The 20,257-nt window shown below is 36.8% G+C and overlaps 1 protein-coding gene across 1 annotated transcript in view; it reads left to right on the forward strand.

Annotated features, from left to right (window-relative positions):
* phex (phosphate regulating endopeptidase homolog, X-linked) overlaps positions 1 to 19,687 on the forward strand; it is a 29,612-nt gene extending 9,925 nt beyond the window's left edge. Inside the window, exons 5-22 of the mRNA XM_038291129.1 lie at positions 283 to 509; positions 863 to 931; positions 2,566 to 2,682; positions 2,855 to 2,938; positions 3,399 to 3,541; positions 5,304 to 5,397; positions 6,682 to 6,810; positions 7,191 to 7,292; positions 8,549 to 8,626; positions 9,278 to 9,381; positions 9,474 to 9,532; positions 9,752 to 9,806; positions 11,971 to 12,038; positions 12,130 to 12,260; positions 13,367 to 13,432; positions 13,608 to 13,712; positions 17,230 to 17,306; positions 17,380 to 19,687. Of these exons, the coding sequence (XP_038147057.1) occupies positions 283 to 509; positions 863 to 931; positions 2,566 to 2,682; positions 2,855 to 2,938; positions 3,399 to 3,541; positions 5,304 to 5,397; positions 6,682 to 6,810; positions 7,191 to 7,292; positions 8,549 to 8,626; positions 9,278 to 9,381; positions 9,474 to 9,532; positions 9,752 to 9,806; positions 11,971 to 12,038; positions 12,130 to 12,260; positions 13,367 to 13,432; positions 13,608 to 13,712; positions 17,230 to 17,306; positions 17,380 to 17,482 (1,811 nt within the window). The 3' untranslated portion in view covers positions 17,483 to 19,687. The remainder of the gene's footprint in view (positions 1 to 282; positions 510 to 862; positions 932 to 2,565; positions 2,683 to 2,854; positions 2,939 to 3,398; positions 3,542 to 5,303; positions 5,398 to 6,681; positions 6,811 to 7,190; positions 7,293 to 8,548; positions 8,627 to 9,277; positions 9,382 to 9,473; positions 9,533 to 9,751; positions 9,807 to 11,970; positions 12,039 to 12,129; positions 12,261 to 13,366; positions 13,433 to 13,607; positions 13,713 to 17,229; positions 17,307 to 17,379) is intronic.
* The last annotated feature ends 570 nt before the right edge of the window (positions 19,688 to 20,257 follow it).

Here is a 20,257-nt window from a genome sequence, read left to right on the forward strand (position 1 = left end):
TTTTCTTACTTTTATTTGATCCATCTAGAGTCCTACTGTAAGTTCATCAATCTAAATCCATCAATCAATTTAGATTTTTCTCTGATCTATTATTGTTAAAAGGCAAATTAAGATGCTATTTTATCATGTTTAATCAACATCTAGTGACTCAATATATTTTGGTTTTAGTATGGATTTAACTTAGTCTGTAAAGATAAAAACAACAAAGCTGGTATCAAAACCTGCGTCACCAACAGTATGAATCATAAAAGAAAGCTAACGGTCATATATGTCTCTATAAAGGCATACTGGAAGAAGTGGACACCAGACCGATGCTAAAAATGCTCCGACAGCCTGAGTTTCGGTGGCCTGTGGTGGGGGATGGGCTTGGCGGCCAGTACCAGTGGTCTCAGAGTCAGTGGAGTCTCCTGAAGACGCTGGCAGAGATGAGGAACCAACACAGCAAGAGTGTCCTGATACGTCTGTACGTCTCCCCTGATGACAAAAACTCCTCGTACTACATAATCAAGGTCAGATATCCACCAATTACTGATGTTAAAGTCTTCAAGTGTAAGCATTTAGATTGAACTGTTTTACATGTAACTGATTTGTAGTAAGCAGTTTAATCAACTCATTAACATGGATGTCATTGTCAGTTTTCAAACATCTGAACCGTTGGTTTCCTGGATGCAGTGAAAATAAACATGTCTTTATTTGGCGCTGATAAATCTAGATTCTCGAACATTTGTTATATATTTATAAGTTTTCAAAGCTCTAAAGTCAGTGCTTAATGACCTAGCTTACTGTGGCAGTGAAATTGCAGAAAAGCAGAAAAACTCAGAAATGACATTGCAGCAAACCTGTTGTCTTTCTGTTCCTGTAGCTCGATCAGGCTTCGTTGTCTCTTTCTTCAAGAGAAGACTACACCACCAACACTTCCTCTGCTCTGGAGGTGAGTTTCTGTGTAAACCTTCTTTTTCATTTTGCAAGTGGCTCATCATTCTTCCCTTGTTTCCAGTGACATTTCCTGACTATCGGGCACACCTCAGTATAAGCTGCTGCCAAAAAATATTTTGAAAAAACTGGAAACTTACATACATAAGATTACCAAGCCATAAGCCGCTATCTACTCAACTGTCCCCCACCAAACCTGAGTAAAAAAAAAAAGGGCGTGCTTTGGTGGCGCAGTGGTTAGAGCACACGACCCGACTGCCTGTGACTGGAATTTGTCTACAAGTTTGAAGATGTTTCGCTTCCCATCCAGGAAGAAAGAAAACATTTTTGAATTGAAGAAGCTTCCTGGATGGGAAATGAAACTGACAGTTAACGGACAGATGATCATTGCTTTTTGCTCCGTTATTCACATAACTACTCCTCCATTGCTAGGTGCCTACACCATCTGTATTAGTCGCGCTGTTGGGTAGCGACAGCACGACTAGCCTATGGCGACAGTGGGCCGCTGTGACAGCAAATCCCACAATGCTTTGTAGAAGAGCACGCCGCACAAAGCTTTCCGGGACATATCTGATAAATCATTAAAAGTCATTAGATTATTTTTTTTATTTTTTTTTATTAGGGCCTTAATTGGCATTAACGTTTATTAAATGTGATTACTGTGGCATTCAAAATGCTTCATTAAAAAAAAATAAAAAGTTCATAAAAAAAAATTTGTCAGATATATCAGACTGCTTCCAGTTGATCATAAAGCCGTGTGTTCGGAAAAGAAGGTCGAGAAGTAGGAAAAAGGTAGGGAATGTAAAAATGCAAATTTCAACAAAAGTGGCAGGAAAATGAGGAATTCTGGACATGGCTGCTGCCTGTCGATGGTAAAGATGACGAAGGATTTTGCAGTGTTATATATAGGAGAGTAATGGGTACTTGTTGATGGCATTAAAATGATTTCTAAGAGAATTAAAAAGCATTAAATTAGAGGTACTCATTCCTGTATAAATCCTGTGCCTCTTCTGAGGCCTTTCATTTCTTCTCTTAAACTTCATAGACACGTTTTCTCTTACAACCCTCTGCCATTTTCAAAGAACCGTGGTGAGAAAGGTGAGATTTAATGACTGAAACTGTAGCTCCCCACAGAAATACACCTTAAAGGAGCATGCATAGTAAAAGATAGCTAACTGGTGACGAACAGGTAGGACGGCCTTACGTTAACATATCACCAGAATGACTGACTGTTAGGAGGACCACTTATTGAGATGATCCACCCGGAAATAAAAGCTCATCCTCTATACCTTTAATGCATATGTGTGAATTCTATACATTTGTCCATGGTGTCTGCTGCTAGGATGTTCTTACGCTAAATGAAAATTAGCCCCTTTTTCTTCCATTTCCCTCTTTTACTTCCCCCTCTGGCGGTTAGGAAAAATCAACAGAAAAGCTGCACATTCTTACAAGCAGCATGGTCCAAAGCGTGGGAAAAAAGTAGCAGCTTATAGTCAGGAAAATATGTTAGTTTTATTTTTTCCTAAGTTTTCTAACAAATATGTTGGTACCTACCTGTGAAAAAATATGTAAGGTTCTGGTGAAAACGAATCCACACCTGGTAAGTCTTACAGCCTTTGTCTCTTTCTCCAGAACCGAGCTGCATTGCTGAGTCTGATGGTGGACGTGGCTGTCATGTTGGGAGCCCCGAGAGAAGCAGCACAGGCCCAGATGGAAAAAGCCCTTGAATTTGAGTCCAAAATTGCTCATGTAATAAGAAATAACTGATCAATTAAAACAAAAATACTTGATGTATGACCTCATTGAAAAACAATTTAAAATGTAAATTGTACTGGAGACCCTGCAGTTTTTATATATAAAAAAATACTTTATATTCAAATGCTTTTTTTTTTTTTACTTGTCTTTCTTGTTGTATGTGCAGATTCTGATTCCCTATGAAAACCGCACCAGTGAGAACATGTACAACAAATACACGCTTTCTCGGTTGCAGCGCTCCATGCCACAGGTAATTTTGTTGTCCACTTGCAAGATTAAATTTATTTTTACAGGATAAAAAAAAATCAAAGAATATTATGTACCAAAAATTTATTTGGTGCAAATCATTTGCATATTGAATAAAAAGTCCATGTTAGAAATAGCAGCAAATATTTAATTATTGAGTGTAAAAACCTTTAGAAACATGCCTTTAATTGTATGCCATTAAAAGTACACTTGGTGTAGTTCTTCTTTCTTTGAACATGTCTTTTCTAAAAATTGCTATTAATGCTGCCTTCATTCTTATTATCATGATGTCTTTTTAGTTGCATTCTTTCTTTTTCCGCTCATAGAAAGTGCAACTGGCTCAGCATCTCCCATTAATTTTGTCTCTTTCATTGATAATGCCACTAATGTATAGTTCCTGTAGACAATGCTTTCTTTGAAAGTACCGCCGACATATTTCACAAATAATGTTCTTGTGCTTCCAGTTCGATTGGCTTGGGTTTGTGAAAGCCGTGGTGGAGTCTAAGGATGATCCAAGTTTGTCTATTTCTTCCTCTGAGCCTGTTATCGTCAGAACCCCCAAATATTTTAAAGAACTCATGAAGCTTATCGACAGCACAGATTCCAGGTAAAAACACCTAAAAAAAACTGATCTTATGGTCTTACAGAGTTATTTTAACAGATATTTCAGAACACAAGCCCAATCCCAACTTTAGTAGGTTTTACAAATATATGACCAATAAAATGTTCTAAAGCTAGCTTGTGATTATGCAGAATCTAATTACAGCTATCAGTTGGAAAATTAAAATTACACATTGCACCTGTGTTTAGAGGAACTACTGTTGCATTTTAACTCATTGTCTTAAAGATTTATAAAATGCAAAGTGGTTGCCGTTCTTTCCAGGTAGCAGATTGGTTTATAAACTAAATATGGACTCTGGTTCATGGATGGGCTTGGAACGTAAAAAGCAGGACAGCGGCTTGCACAAAGAGAATTTTGTTTTTCTAATTGTTATTTGGAACATAGTGATGTTAGCACTGGGGTGAAAACGTTATAGCAACGCTAAAGATAATGGATAAAAAAAAACAACAAAAAAAACAACAACAGCCAAACAAATACATAAAATTAGGTTTTATGAGCTGTTGTTAGTTTAGCATTTCTCACCTCTCCAGCTACGAGTGTGACTAACACCTATCTAGAAATGGAAGTTCTTGGATGCTGATAAATACAAAATATTGTAAATTAACTTTTATAGAATCTTACAATAAAAGATTTTAAAAAATCTTAGCCTTTCATTTAAGTACTTTTATTTAGGTAGGGTAATAATTATGAAAAAAAAAATTGCCACAGAAAAGTATTCCCTCCCCTTACATATATCTACTTTATATATATATATATATATATATATATATATATATATATATATATATATATATATATATATATATATATATATATATATATATATATATATATATATATATATATATATATTTACCGGTACGTACAAATTTGTTAATTTGCAAAAATATATGCATTATGTGCGAACTCAATGAAATAAACAAAGCTAACAATAAACGGAAAAATTATGCAATGATTTGAAGTATAGTAAAGAAAAGTAATCAGGCATTCAGGTCAATGGTAGAGCAAAAGAAAAAAAAAATCTGTAGACCAAGCAACATGATCTTCTAATTCCGCTAATACCATAGAATAATATAACAGAGGTTTAAAAAGTCTTATTATTTTATTTTTTAAACTAAAGCAGATTGAAGACACTTAAGATTGTAAAAAAGGTGGAACAGCCCTTTATCAGTTGACCGAAGAATCGGAAACCGCAATCGGATATTGAATATTAGATCTGAAGTTGGGCAAAAAAGATAATATAGGATTGTATCGGTCTACACCTAAAATTTTTCTAATATTATGTCCAATATTATCTTGCTAAAACCCCATTTTTTTTTACCTTTTTTAAAAGTTACATTTTGAAATAAAAAGTGCTGTAAGTAAATAAAAGTGCCTAAAAAATAATTGAAATGATGGCAATAAATGCTGAAATTAAATCATTCTGTGAGAAGTTTTCTTGCATTTATCATTTCACGATTTAATTTTCACATTAAATATTTAGGTATTATTTATTCGTCTAGACATTTATTTCACAGTGATTTAATTATCTTAAGCAGTTTGGCATTCCTTATAGGCCCACCGTAAACTAACAGTAAAGAGAGTTGTTGTTGAACATTATGAATGGTATTAACTCAACAGAACGAGTTGTTTCAGTGCCCATAGAGACACAGACAGTAACACTAACCCACACAGCCCTCAGGGGTCCCTTCTCCTTAGGTTTTTCATAATTTATTAAGGCTTCATTAATCTTGTTCTGTCTCTTCAGGACGATAGCCAACTACATCCAGTGGAGGACAGTTTTTTCTAAGATCACCACTCTGAGTCGTCGTTTCCTCTACAGATACCTCGACTTTGCTCGGGTTAGTAGTACATGCCACACATATGGGAATTTACACAGTCAGTTGTTGTTGGTTTTAATATTAAGCCAAAGAAAGCACTTTTATTTTGTGGAGCACTGTGTTTTAGTTATACACTGCAGTGTGGGTCAGTGCAAGTTCTGGCAGGTGAAGCCAACAAATCAGATGCCTTTTATGTTATAGATGTTTGTCTGGCTGAACTGACCTTTTTTTTTTTAGAAGGCCCTTGTAATTTACAGCGTCCTGTGGAATTTCATGAAACACCGCCTATCTAAACATTTGTTGTGTTTTGTAGCAGAAAATCATGTAAAACTGCTGTGACATTAATTGTTTTGAGTTATTACCAAATAGTTCATTTTTACAGAAAGCGCTAAAGACCATTTAGATTTCTTATTTTTTTGTTAGACTCATGTATCTCCCACATGCAATTACAGGAGTCATCAATAGATGGCTCTATATGCCTGATCAGTAACTGGTTCAAAAAAACACAAGTTTTAATTTAAATTTTGTAATTGTTGTCTCTAAAGTAGTTTTTTTCAAAAAATATATATAGATTCTAAAACAAGGTTTGTGTAATATAAGACAAAATTTTACTTCTTTTTAATTTTTGGCCTCATTCCCCAGCAGTAGTAAAAGTAAGGCAAATGAACAAAATGAACGGCTACAACCAAACAGAGAAAACAACAGATATGTGGCGATTAAATGATCTACAGCACAGTTAGATTACTTTACAGAACTATTCATATATCTTAATACATAATAAAAAAAAATGTTACATCTAAAAACTTTCATCTATTTTTTTTGAATGACAAATAAAAGTCTAGAGTTTATCTAGAGGTCAAGATTTTTGCTTATTCTTGAAAAAAATGAAAACCAGTCAGACTGGATGATGAGTCAAGATTAAAGTCAAGTATTGTCATATGTTCTCATTAAGTTTAGGTTTGTGTTGTGGCTTGGCCGGTCTAATGCATGGATTATTGATCTAAATTGATTAATTGTTGCTCTAGCTGATTTTTTACAGTTTTTTTTATGCTAAAGGGCCAAAAGGTTGTGTCAGTCACCACTTTTCTGCAGCTGTTACAGGAGTATTGTCTACTGTCTCATCTAACCAGAGCACATTTTTTAATAAAGTTGCTATATCACCTATACAGCTTGCTGCAAACCTTTTCTTCAGAAATAAAAACCTTGTGTTGTCCTCCTTATAAAGATAGTTACGATGAGATATAAAGTTTACCTCTTTGAAAAGTAGAAATGTTAACTTGTGCCTCTGACCTTGCACTCCAACAGGTCATATCAGGAACTACCTCACTGACTCCACGCTGGGATAAATGTGTGAACTACGTGGAGAACTCCCTGGTTTATGCCACAGGGCGCCTTTTCGTCGACGCGCACTTCCAGGAGGACAAGAAGCACATGGTTTCCAGACTGTTTAAGTTTTACAAAAAATATTGATATTAACAATGCCTTTTTGGCCAATAAGCATTGTTTTTTTTTCCATATTATTTATTTTTTTATTTCCCTAACATTTGGATACCATTAAAACCGACCATAGTGCTGACATTATTTCTTTGCTTTAGTTTAACACCCACAGTCCTGAGCTGCATTACAACCACTGTCACGTTACCAAACAAACACCAAAGGACTGATCCGCTCCCCTCCACCTCCTGAAACAAACACAGCAACTGCCTGGAAATAATTATTGGTTGTTAATATTGACCCAGTTTTACTTCACTTTAAAGGATGCTGGCTTTTATTCACACATCATATGCTTGTTTTTCTGTGATGACAAATCTTAGATGGAAGAGCTTATTGAGGGGATTCGGTGGGCATTCATCGACATGTTGGAGAAGGAAAATGACTGGATGGATGAACAAACAAAACAGAGAGCCGTTGAAAAGGTAAGAATTTGAGAACTTAAACTGTTGGTCCCTAATTAAGGTTTAACATGCTTGACTTAATTCATAGGTTTTGGTTATCCTTTTACAAGCTTAGAACAATAGTTTGCTAGAATTTTGGCCCATTCTTTCTGTCAGGGCTGGTTAAATGGAGTCAATATTGTAGGCTGTTTGGAGGATCCATTGGTAGACAAGCTTTCACTTTCTGGCTGATGTCATAAGCTTGAATATTTCCACACTCAGAATACTGGGGGATGGTACTACTGTCCTATTGTACTCTTAAACATATTAAACTAGAGTCATTTTAATTATACCTCAGGGAACTAAAGATTTATGAAGAGGAGTCCTCCTATATCCCATTTATAACCTCTAATTAAACTAGTGGTTAAAGGTTAAGAGAGCAAACGGTTGAAAATGTATATACTTTTTTTTCTTCAATACTGGTTACTTAGAGCAAGATTAACTTCACAAGCTAGCTTGTACAAAAAAAGATATTTAAATAGGTGTATTTGCATTTAGCATAAGTCTGTAATTAAAATAATCTGCTCTTACAAAAGCAAAAAGAAAACATCTCCAGTTTCTTGTTTCAAATGCGGTATGTATAATTATCTTATTTTAGAGTCTGAATTAATCTACTTATAGTGGTTGTTTATTACGAGTATCATTTTGCTTTCTCGCTAAAATGAAAGGCTAATGCATTTACTTTAAAAGACGTTGTCCAGTTCTGGTTTTGTCATGTTTTTTTTTTTTGCCTTTTGAACTTTTATGCTTTGGTTGTTGTTTCACCTCTTAATTACAAAGTGAGCAATGGAAAACCAAGAAAAAATTGTCTTATCAAACTTTGGAATTAAGGTTGAATATGATTTCAAATTCAGTGCAAACGTTTTTTTTTTTAAATAATGAATTAAAATATATGAATCTGTCACTCTTTTTGTCTAGAAAAGGAAGAGGTAATATTTCTAGATCTGGTGAGGTAAAGTTTGAAAAGACTTTTTGATGCAAAGACATAAGTAGTTTTTAGTTTGGTAAAATGTCTTGATTGCTTTTGTGTTAAATCTAATGCTAAGTCATTTGCCAAGAGGTGTCATGTAAAACTGCTGTCTAGATTTGAAAGAAATTTCAAGGCCTTTATATTTCATACACATTAACTCAATACTTTACTTTATCAATACTTTATTCATCCTAAAATTAATTTAAACAGAGTTTGCCACATTGATTTATATACTAACACATTTAAATTCTTGTTTTTCTTTCCCAAGGCTCACGCAGTACTGGCTAAGGTTGGCTACCCAGAGTTTATTTTGAATGATACCTACCTCTCAGAAGATATAAAAGAGGTTTGTACTGCATAAATTATTTGTTTAGAGTTAAGATGATACTTTTTAAATGTTTTATACATAATAAAGAGTGTATGAGATAAATACCTTCTTGCTAGAGTGCAACTGCTTTGTGTTATTTGGCAGTTATGAATGAGAGCATACAGAAATATTATATAAGGTGTTCTTCAAGATGCCATCATTGGCCCACTTATTTTTTGGGCTGTTTCATGCCCATCCTTGCTACAGTTTTGTAGTATTACAGTACAAAATCTCTAACCAAACAATTCACACACAGTTTATGACCGAAAGCATGACTAAACTCTAGTATAGCCACTGGATATAGTTCCCACATCACTGACTAGATACGTTAAACTTTTTCACTGAAAAGAAATAACTTCTAGTTAGGGGTCTAAAAATTGCCTACCTTGGCACTCATCCATATTTTATAAGGCTAAAAACAGAAATCTAGATCAAGTAAAAGCCTTCATTTCAAAAGTGGACTTGACTTTTACTAGACTTACTTTTTTCCAGTAAAGTTATTATATTCCCAAACATTGTAAGCAAACATTCATTGCCAAGTTAAAAAAAACATGATTCAGGTTAGCTATTCTTTTTTATTTACTTTCACTTTTTTTTTATTTTGTTTGTATTTCAATTTGTCTGTTTCAGCTAGAGTTCAATGAAAAGGATTATTATGGTAACGTGATGCAGACTCTGAAAATGATCGCCAAATCTGACGTCTCCTGGCTTCGAAAAAGTGTCCCACGAACAGAGTGAGTCTCTACCAGCAACACAAGTTCTATTGTAGTTTTACCTCCCAGCTGACACACTTTATTAAGGGTATTTTCTTTTCCTTTTCTTTTAGATGGTTTACAAACCCAACCACCGTGAATGCCTTCTACAGTTCCTCCACAAATCAAATCAGTAAGATGCGGCTAAACAAACACGTTCATTTAGGGAAATACTTGTTTCACCAAACACTTCATCCTGACAGGTTTTACACAAATAAATATAATCTAATTTATATTTATAGAATTAACTGGTTACCATTATCTCCTTTTTCATGATTTCTATTGTATTAATGAAAACGATAAGAAACACACAAGACTGTTTGGTAGCATTTTCATTTCTTTTTTTCTGCAGGATTCCCAGCTGGAGAGCTTCAAAAGCCCTTTTTCTGGGGAAAAGAGTATCCAAGGTGAGGCTTAATAAATCTGACATGCTCTGCTAGCAAACTACAGAACTGTCTCCTCATACTTTACCCGTTAGGAGTAATTCCTGGATTTTATGACATGAGCTTGTAATAGAAAGCCTGACGTGTCAGAGTTCACTTAATTTGTACTGCACACAGCCTGAAACGACAGCTAGAAAAGGTGTCCCGACTTTTAAAGTCGTAGGAGAGTCATATTTAAATTTCAAATTATTCTGGCTTAAACATGTATATAAATGTACTCTTTACCAGACCATATTGCACCAAAATTTAGAAAAGTTGTACTAAAGTTGTGTTATGCAGGCCAGTTAGTTATACGTCAGCTTGTACACCTAAATTCGGCCAATCACATATCAATGGTCATCTGTCAATAAAATTTTTTCTTGATTCATATGTCGCAGCTAATATACGCAACGGTTGAAATAAGAAATAAGAATCATTATTTACTTTACTATTGTCCCAGTGTTCACGGGGATGGACGTCTGTGTCTTCGGCAGGCGTAGAGCTAACAGAACTGGCAGTGTTGCGAGGCAAGGGCTCAAACATGGACGGCTGTAAGCCTTCTACACCAAACCAAGCTTCTGACGCCCTGGCGTCTTCTTCCACAACATCTTAATCCCCGGTTTCCTCCTCTGAATAAAAAATGTATGACGGAGGAGACTCATCCACGACCTTTGACACAAAACTCTCCTCCTCTTGCATGTTTCCTCTGTCCATAGCGTTCCTTGACAGAGTCATTTCTAAGTCACCAATTTAGTGCTACTTGGTCAAAATGAAATTTCCCATTGGGAACCTACTAGCACTAAGTTGCTAACTGGTTAGCAAGATGCTTCCGAGACGCCGGCCACAATCAAACTTCTTTGCAAACCTTCCACAACAACAATCCCACCCCTTTGACGAACGACCAATCACATTCACTTTATTCACTCCGCACCACTCGGGAGAGTTCGGAAATGCAACCGTTGGAACAGCCGCTTCCCTGCGACGTTAATTTGTCTGTAGCACACAGTTGAATGAGTAGCACACAAAGATCCTTTGCAATTTTGAAAAATAGGATATTTGGTTTATTCATCTTCCAGAAGTAAGGGCAGATTAATTTTGATTGACTGTGATTTAAATAATCACTTTTTAATCTATGATTGCCCAGTCCAGATTTATTGTAAATTTGACATTCTGCTGCTGAATCAGAAACCAGCAGCCATTGCGGCCTGTTTAGAAAGTTGTTGAAATATAGATGATAGTAACCAAGATGGGGAATCTTTTGGACAAAAATATCAGTGATGGCATTAAATAGTAATAGAAAATTATGGTTAAGATTATGGTGCTCTCCATTGTTTTTAACAATCAAGGTTAAAGACTTTTGCATACAGCATAAGAAAAATGCTTGTTTGGGGCTGTGCTCATTCTGCTAGTTTTCCCACTGCTGTAATGGTGCCTTTTGGAGATTTTACCATTTTTTTACCCTACTCCACATTGTGCATAAAATTTTATCTTTGTCCAGAGTCACATTTGTTTTACAATGTTTTCCTTATTGCTCTAAAGTCTCAGCAAGCAGCTACTGTCTTGTCTTCACTTTTCTTTGAATACACAGATGTTTCATTTGTGGTAACTTTCTCATTGGGGAAATATTATTCATCATGTCTTGGGTGATGTTGTTGGGGCTATGGAATATTTTTACTTTAATTGGTGGTTGGGTTATTATTTTTAAGTCTTTAAAAGGAGGGAGTGTTACGACAAAGAAAATGATCTGTTTCAGGGTTTTGGGACATTTTTCTTCTGAGATGTCTAGAATTGTGAAGTGCATTCTCTGTTTCCTTTCACTAGAAAGAGCATTACAAGAGTAAAACTAGGACAACTTACAAACATTCACAAAGCTACAATTTTCCTTTAATAATTATTTACAGAAACGTGTCTACATTTTCTATCTTAAAAGTTAACAAAAATAACAGCTATGAATAAAAATCTCCACATTATTCCTTACATTTTTTTTCTTTTTAATGTAGCAGTTAGCTTGACTAAAATTAAATGATGCTCAATATTTTTTTATGTAAAGCTTCTGCTGCTTTTCTCTAATTATAAATTTTTTTTTTCTTGCTGCTTTGCTTGAATCTGTTATTTTCCCACATTTTCCATGGCTTCCTGTGTTTTCTAGATCATTAAGTTACGGTGCCATTGGGGTGATAGTTGGACATGAGCTAACTCACGGTTTCGACAACAATGGTAAAAACCAGTAAGCCCCAATTAATAAAATAAGATCAACTTCTACCACACCTCTTTTTTTGTTTTGTTTTTTTCGCTTTGTTTTATAAAGGTCGCAAATATGACAAAAATGGTAACCTGGACCAGTGGTGGAGTGAATCATCTGTAACTGCCTTTAACGAGAAGACTCAGTGTATGATTGATCAATATAATGACTATTACTGGGAGGAAGCCGGTCTCAATGTAAGGAAAAGGAGGCAAACATTCTTGTAAAGTTAGAAAAGTTCAGTTTTGGCAACTGGAAGTTAAGTTTTCTAGAAGGCGTTTCCATCTCATCCGAGAGGCTTCTTTAGTTCTAACTGATTGGGAGGACTTAGATTAGTATACTGTAGATGTAATAAAGGAATTGTGGAAAAACAAAAGGTGGCTCTGCTTCCTCCTTCTGGATTGGCCACGGAGGTCACCTGGGGCCTGCTTAGAGGGAAGAGAAAAAAGAAAAATGAACATCGTCATTGTGTATGTAGCTAGAGTCTGTGAAAAACTTTTCACAGGATTTTCAACCAGCACCGGATCCCTGCACACTACAAACCCGGCAACACCCTGCGACAAAAACTGGCTCACCCCAAAGATAAGACTAGCAGAAACAAGACAACCACCTGATTTACGCTGTTCAGTGTAGTGAAGTTTGCACAGGCCTGTACATTGGAGAGACAAAGCAAAAGCTACACAGGCGCATGGCTGAACACAGGACGGCCAACTCCTCAGGACAGGACTCAGCTGTTCAGCTATACCTGAAGGCTAAAGAACAGTCGTTTGAGGACAACAGTGTCCATATTCTGGCCGAAGGAAGACAGATGGTTTGAGCGAGGGTTAAAGGAAGCCATCTTGTTAACCTGGAAAAGCCATCCCTCAACAGAGGAGGTGGTCTTAGACGTAACCTTTCACCTGCCTACAAAGCACTTAAACCCAGAAGATTCACCTCTCACTTCCCTCACATGACTTGAACTTCAATGAGGCATGCGAGGGCTTTAACGACCCATCAGAACCCCCTAACGACCACTAACACCCCAGATGACCTCCTTGGCCAATCCAGTGGGAGGTATCACAGCACATTTTGTTCCCCCTTAACTCTCTGTCACACCTATGGTGTATTAATCTCAGTCCTCCCCACCACTAGTTAGAACTGAAGAAGATGAGAGGCAAATGTCTTCTAGAAAACTTCACGTTCAGTTGCCTAAACTGAACCTTTCAAGCTTGAACATGACCTTGATGTCTGAGAATCTTCACAGATTTCTTGTAAAGTGATTTAAAGTCTTAATGTGGATCAATTTGATTGTACTCTTCTATAGGTGCGTGGTAAGAGGACCTTGGCAGAAAATATTGCAGACAATGGGGGAGTAAGAGAGGCTTTCAGGGTAATACTTGTGCTTCAAGGAAAATAATCTTAATGGACCTCCTGAAGTCCAGACATTTAAATCCATGTTGTACAAAAATAAATAATTGTTGGGATTAGTCACTCCTGCCTGAAATGATCTGACATCATTCAGCTGCCAGGGTAAGTGGATGTTTCTTTTTTCTGCTTGTGTGTAGGCCTACAGGCGGTGGGTGGACAACAGCAGAGGCGGCGTGGAGGAGCCTCTGCTGCCAGGAGTTGATCTGAATAACAATCAACTGTTCTTCTTGAGCTATGCACACGTAAGCACACATCCATACTTAATATATTTTGTCAGTTTTAATTCTGTACTCTGCCCATTCTTCAGAAAAACACAAGCTTTTAGGAACATTATACAGTATCTCTAGATAAAAGTTTGAAGCTAAGACTTGGAATGTATTTATCTTTACTCCTCAGCTTCTAATTTTAAATTACCCTTAAAGGAGAATTCCGGTTTTTAACACTTTTAGCCCATTTTCTGTAGTGTCCAGGATGAAATCGAATGATCGACACCAAAATTTTGACAATTGGTCCTGTCTCTGCTTTTTGGCTCATGCAGAATCCCCCCCTGGCTGCTTCAGAATGGCTTCCATAGTGCATGTCCGATAATGTCCTTAAAACAACCTTAAATGTTCTTTTTTTAAAATATGCTACTCACCGGGTCGTCAGCGCTGTTCAATGACGTTCCAAAAAAAGTTTAGTGAAGAAAAAACGTTCCTGTAGTGTTTTATTTAGCATTTTGTAAATCCCATTGAGTTCTGTTGGAATAGTCAATATCCCTCCGCCACCGGAAACGGAAATGGGGAAAAGACTACACTTAGTTGTAGTCTTTTCGCTTCACTCTGTGTACTCCGACGTCGAGGTGCTAACGTCTCTGTTAAACACTTTAAAAAACTCTGAAAATGGAATACGAAAGGTGGATTCTTGATGAGGACATATTGGACTTTGAGTTTGACGGTAGAGGATACCGTTTTGAACCGGAATATACTGAGGAGGAGTATATAGAGACATTGTCGCAGACTAGTGGTCTGGAGTGTGCAACGCTTCAGATTCGAGAAGCGGAAGTTTATAAGCGGTTGTGATGTATCGGAAAAAATAGTTCTGGGATTTACAAAATGCTAAATAAAACAAGACAGGAACGGTTTTTCTTCACAAAACTTTTTTAGGAACGTCATTGAACAGCGCTGACGACCCGGTGAGTAGCATATTTTAAAAAAAGAACGTTTAAGGTTGTTTTAAGGACATTATCGGACATGCACTATGGAAGCCATTCTGAAGCAGCCATGAGCCAAAAAGCTCATGGCTTTTTGGATTCTGCATGAGCCAAAAAGCAGAGACAGGACCAATTGTCAAAATTTTGGTGTCGATCATTCGATTTCATCCTGGACACTACAGAAAATCGGCTAAAAGTGTTAAAAACCGGAATTCTCCTTTAAACCTAACAGAATGGTTGAAAGTTCTATTACCAAACCCATATTGATTTCAATGTGGTATTGATTTTACAGCAATCCCTCACACCGATCTTCGTTAGAGAACAAAATATAACTACAATAATGTGTGTGGAATGTTTTTGACTGGCAGTTTTTCTTACTGCTGTTTTGTTTTCTGATCCTAGCCTCTAGGATTTACATATTAGAAGTGTGCTTTGTGAGCAGTCAGGTCCAGCTAAATGACCATATCTATTCTGGGAAAGTAGAGTTCTAATGCCAGACAACAGAAATATTACCCCCAACTCCATAGTGCCTGCTGCCATTTTGATACAATAAATACTGAAATCACACAAATGCATTTCGATTCATTATGGTGCGCCAAATTTACTGCATGTTGAGGTCTTTGCAATTATTTAATTAATAAAAGTTTCTGATATTAAAGCTGAGGGTTTAAGAATTAGACCTTTCTCAAAGAGACATTTTATACATTTTTACAGAAAAATGTATGTAAAATAACTTTTTTCTTTGACCCTTTATGACTAAAACATTGATTGATGAGCAGATTGATACCTTAGTGATTCAGTTCCGATGCATATATACCCCTGTAGCCTGTTTTCCCCTGAATGTGATGTCAAGCCATTTATTAAATGGCTCCAATCAAAGCATTATATTCAAGATGGACTTTGTGTATACTAAAAAGCGACAGGTGTCCAGTTCAACTTAGAGACCAATGGAAACTCTAGATAAGGTGGAAAAAAGTCTTTAAAAAAACTTGTTAAGTACGAGCGATCACTACGAGAACAAGCAAAGTGTGCTGCAGGTCAGAGTTTTGGCCCCAGGTGGCAGTATCATCACAAAAATCCATAAAACCTCATTTAAGACAATATGTATGTGAGGGTAGAATATAGTGTTGCGCTGATTTTTTGGCCGCAATACCGATGCCCGATACCTGGTTGTGAAGTATTGACCGATACCATACAGATACCATCTATTTGAAACTGATGTGTGTGTGTATATATGAAGAACTGCATGGTACTTGAATGTGAAATAGTTGCCATCATGGCTTTGTAAAGCTGCTGCCTACCTTTGTGAAGCAGGAAAAAGACTAATACAAAGTGAATCCAGTAGAACTTTTTATTACCTACCTGGAATGGGTGACTATAAGGGACGGGCACAGCGCGTTGCATTCTTGGTACGCCGCCATATTGACAGCTAGTTGCTACGGTAAACAAAGACCTAAAACAGCACAGAGAAAGAGCACAAAGACGAGTAAACAGCGATGTTAAAGGCGAAGAAAGGATGCGGAATATACCGAGACACACTGCAGAGGGAAGCCAGGGATCGTTATCTGCAAAAGATGGGCTTCATAAACGGACTTGATCCCTACGAAGTAGCAAGCAAGGAGTGGTGCGTTGGGGAAGAATTTCTACCGCCGTTTGCGAGGGAGGACATATTTTCCTATCTAGTGTGTGGCGTCAGTGCCTACACACATGAAGAATTTCGCTGCTACAAGTCGCTAGAGGCTTACAAACAGCTGACAGATGGAAAAGTTCACGACATGGAAGTAATCAAACCGAATGAGAACACAGTCATTAGATCCAAGGTAAGCTACCGTCTCAACATGGTGTGGTGTTTGTTGTGGTGATAAGACTAGGTGCAGGCACTAACGTAAAACATCAAAAATGGAACACAACCCTACTTCAGCTCGTGCTACATGCTACAGATCAGCCAACAACGGTTAACTTGAAATGATACATGAATAAAAACAGTATGTTCTGTAACTTACCAGAATGAAAATGCCGGGAACACACTCTCATGGACACTGGGATTGAGTTGAAAGTTATATTTGGCCGTCTTACAGCAGCGACCCATGCTAGCCGGCGACTCTTTGTTATGGAGGACATTTGTTTTCCATTGAGACGCCTCCAGGTTGGAAAACGGTAAAAAGACAATCCATTTGGGATTTTTTTCCCCGTCCAGTCACAGCTTGCGCTACTACACCCTACGACACAGCAACGGGTGACCATAACGACAGCAGAGGTAAAATGAAACGGCAAAAAACTAAGCAAACTACTAGCAGAAGAAAGCAAGTCCTTAAAGGCGCGAAGTCGAAGTATAAACAATGGGCTGACCAGCTTTCAATATGGCTGCCGCGCAACGTGTGACGTCATGTGCCTGTCCCTTATAGTTAAATGAACTTTTGGCTCTCAAAATGCTCGCCGATACCACCATTTTAGTGCTGGATCGGGACCCTGTCTGATACTGGTATCAGTATCGGTGCAACACTGGTAGAATAGCAAATACATGTGGTCACAAAGTAAAGTAAGGGTATTATTTATTTCACCCTTAGGTTAGATGTAACTCCTACAGACCAGAAGCAGCCAGAGAGCAGATCCAGAGTGGAGCTCACAGTCCTCCTAAATACAGGTGAGAAAGGAAGCTACACAGTAACTCACTGCATCTTTCAAACCTGTTTTTAATCATGACTGTTACCTTCCAGAGTCATCGGAGCGATGAGCAACTACGAGGAGTTTCGAAAAACGTTCAACTGTCCCCAGTCGTCGGCCATGAACCGAGGAGCTCAGTCCTGCCGTGTATGGTGACCTCTGACCTCAGTCTGAAGCCCAGAACCACGATCCAGCTGTCATCTTAAAAGGGTGGTAATATTTGAGACCATTGCCGAAAAAGTTTTTAACAATGAGGGGAACAGCAAGAAAGTAAGTTGATTGTTCAGCTGAAAAAAATAAACTTGTTTAATACATGGATGTTTGAGGTGCAAATGGACATATTTTGGTACTGAAGCCATTTTCTAACGTGATAGTTTTTATGTCTAATAAAAGAATGCATCAATCATTAAAGGACAACAATTTAGGTATCCTACCAAAAAATATTTACAAAAAGTTTAATATTATTATTGTTTAAAAAAAAAAACTATATGTAGATGTAAATATACAATGTTAGCTTTTTTAATTAAAATGCATATTCTGGTTATAACTGGAGGAGGAGGCTTATGTTAAATGACTATAAACACTGTTAACCAAAATTACTTTATGTTTGAGCCTTATTTTTTTTTCTGTACATTTTAATGTTTAAAATCAACACTGAAACAAGAAAAAAAAAAAACACTTGCTAGATTGTTTTTGAAATTTAAAACTGTCCGAAAGCAGGTAAATGTTTTATATATTAAGGGAAAAGTTTTTGGAGTTAAGGTTTTACGTTTTATCACTGTTTCTGTTCATTGTATTGTGTCAAGAAACAATATTTATGTTGATATTTTGAGGATTTCAAGTTCTGTGGTTCTTTAAAATTCGGTGCATGAACCGAGTAAATGGGATCAGCTTAACTATCAGCAGCTCTTTTTAAACAATATCTAAAATGTAACATTAGAAAAATGCATTTGTATTAAAAAGTAATTAAGTCAAAGAATTTCAATCTAGAAATGCTTATCTTATTAGAAAAAAAGGTGATATTAAACATTTCTTTATTTTTTTTTGTTTGAATTTGGACACATCTCTAGATTAATCACTAGCTAAGCATGTGTGTAACAATAATAAATGACCCCATGGCGGTCTTGTGTTAAATATCTTCGGTTAAAATAAGATGAAAACTCGAATGCGCTAATTTTACATCTTTCACAAACTATTCTAAATGTTTTTTGAGGGGAAAAAGACACGCTTTACACCATAAAATAGTTTGATTGAAAAACCAAAAAAAGGTTGGTTTGGATGTACAGGGCGATTCATTTAAATATTAAGTGTTATGTTTATCATCATTATTATCTGTTGTTATTTTTTGAAAACTGTCATATTTCTGTAACTTACTGTGAAGAATTGTGTTTCTGCGATGTAAGTTTATGTAAGGATTTCACGTATCAGCGTTTATTCTTCTTTTGGGTTTAAAATAAAACTCTGGGACACCATGGTGCGTCCTGTACATTACCATTACTAATGATTAAACTCTCATCTGAGATCAAAGTGACAGACAGGGCACAGATAAACCTGATGGATGGACAACAAGAGCTCATCCCTGCATTGATTTCTTTTCTTCTTTTTTTTTCTACATATATATTTTTTTTGCCCTTCTGGGTTTGCTTTTACATCACACATCCATTCTCATTCATTTATATCAACAGTTGCCATGGAAACCTGGTCTTTAGCCTGATGCAGAGTGTTTGTGGCTATTGGTTGAGCTTACAGTATCCAGCAGGGGCGTTACAATAATGACTTGTATTTGTGGCACAACCAGCAGTAGCCTCATCAGTTTAGACCCAATTAGGAAAAGCAATGCAGCGGTCCCATCTGTTATTGTGGGAGCCAATCTCAATGGGGAGTTAGGGTGATTAAAGGTTTGTGGGTGTGTGTGTGTGTGTGGGGGGGGTGATAGGGTACGATAATGACTAGGGCGGATGACTGCAGCATCTAACCTGTGTCGGCCATACATTCATCAACACTGGCTCTATTGATCGCTGATAAGGGACGGATGAAACTGTTGCTCACATTTTTCTTTCATCCAAGCTCTGTCCTCCCATGTAACAAAATGCTTTTAGAGTGTTTTAGAGTGTTTAGGTTTTAAAATTGTAGACTTATTGATAATGATCTATAAATAAGAATATAGAGGAACAAGCTACATCTATGAGATAATTTAATAAACCATGCAGTAAATGTTTTTAATGTTTTATCACGCTACAACCAAAATCTTTAATGTATTGTATTGCTGTTTAACTTGATAGATGAACGCAAAGTAATAAATATTTTTCATGTGGAAGGAAAATCGTACATGGTTTAACAAAATAAAAAATAAATAAAAAAGAGAAGTGTAGTGTGGATTTTTCTTTCTTTGGCCCTTCTGAATCTATACTTTTCAGAATCCCCTTCCTCTGCCAGTTTTGTTAATGTACAGCTCAAGCTCAGCTTGATTGGACAGAAAGTGTTTCTGAACATCAATTTCAAACCCTTATCAAAGGCTCTCAGTTTACTTTCGGTCTGGACTTTGACTAGACTAATATTTATAAATTACTGCATGTTGTCTGACGACAGAGTCAAATTTCACTTGCTCCACTTGTTCTGTTTATATGGTAAAGCCCTGCAGAGCGTCTGGGACCAGGCTGCACATGATACAAGTTGGCCAATGAGCAGTTTCACCCTAGGTCACTGCGGCGAGCCACTTTTAGACACAGTAGGCAAACCTGTAGCAAGCCGGGTGATGGGAAAGAAGGAAAAGACGATGAGAAAAAGAGAGCAGAGAAAGCATGGACTGCTGGAAGAACTGCATGGAACTGATGAAAGAAAAGTAAAATGACGTGCTCAAAGATGACCCTGCACATTTTGAGCATGTTTGTCTCAACCTGCTGCTGTGAAGCAGGATTCTCCACCTTGAAC

Source organism: Cyprinodon tularosa, unplaced genomic scaffold (assembly GCF_016077235.1).
Source record: "Cyprinodon tularosa strain WSP-4 unplaced genomic scaffold, ASM1607723v1 ctg294, whole genome shotgun sequence".
Lineage (NCBI taxonomy): Eukaryota > Metazoa > Chordata > Actinopteri > Cyprinodontiformes > Cyprinodontidae > Cyprinodon > Cyprinodon tularosa.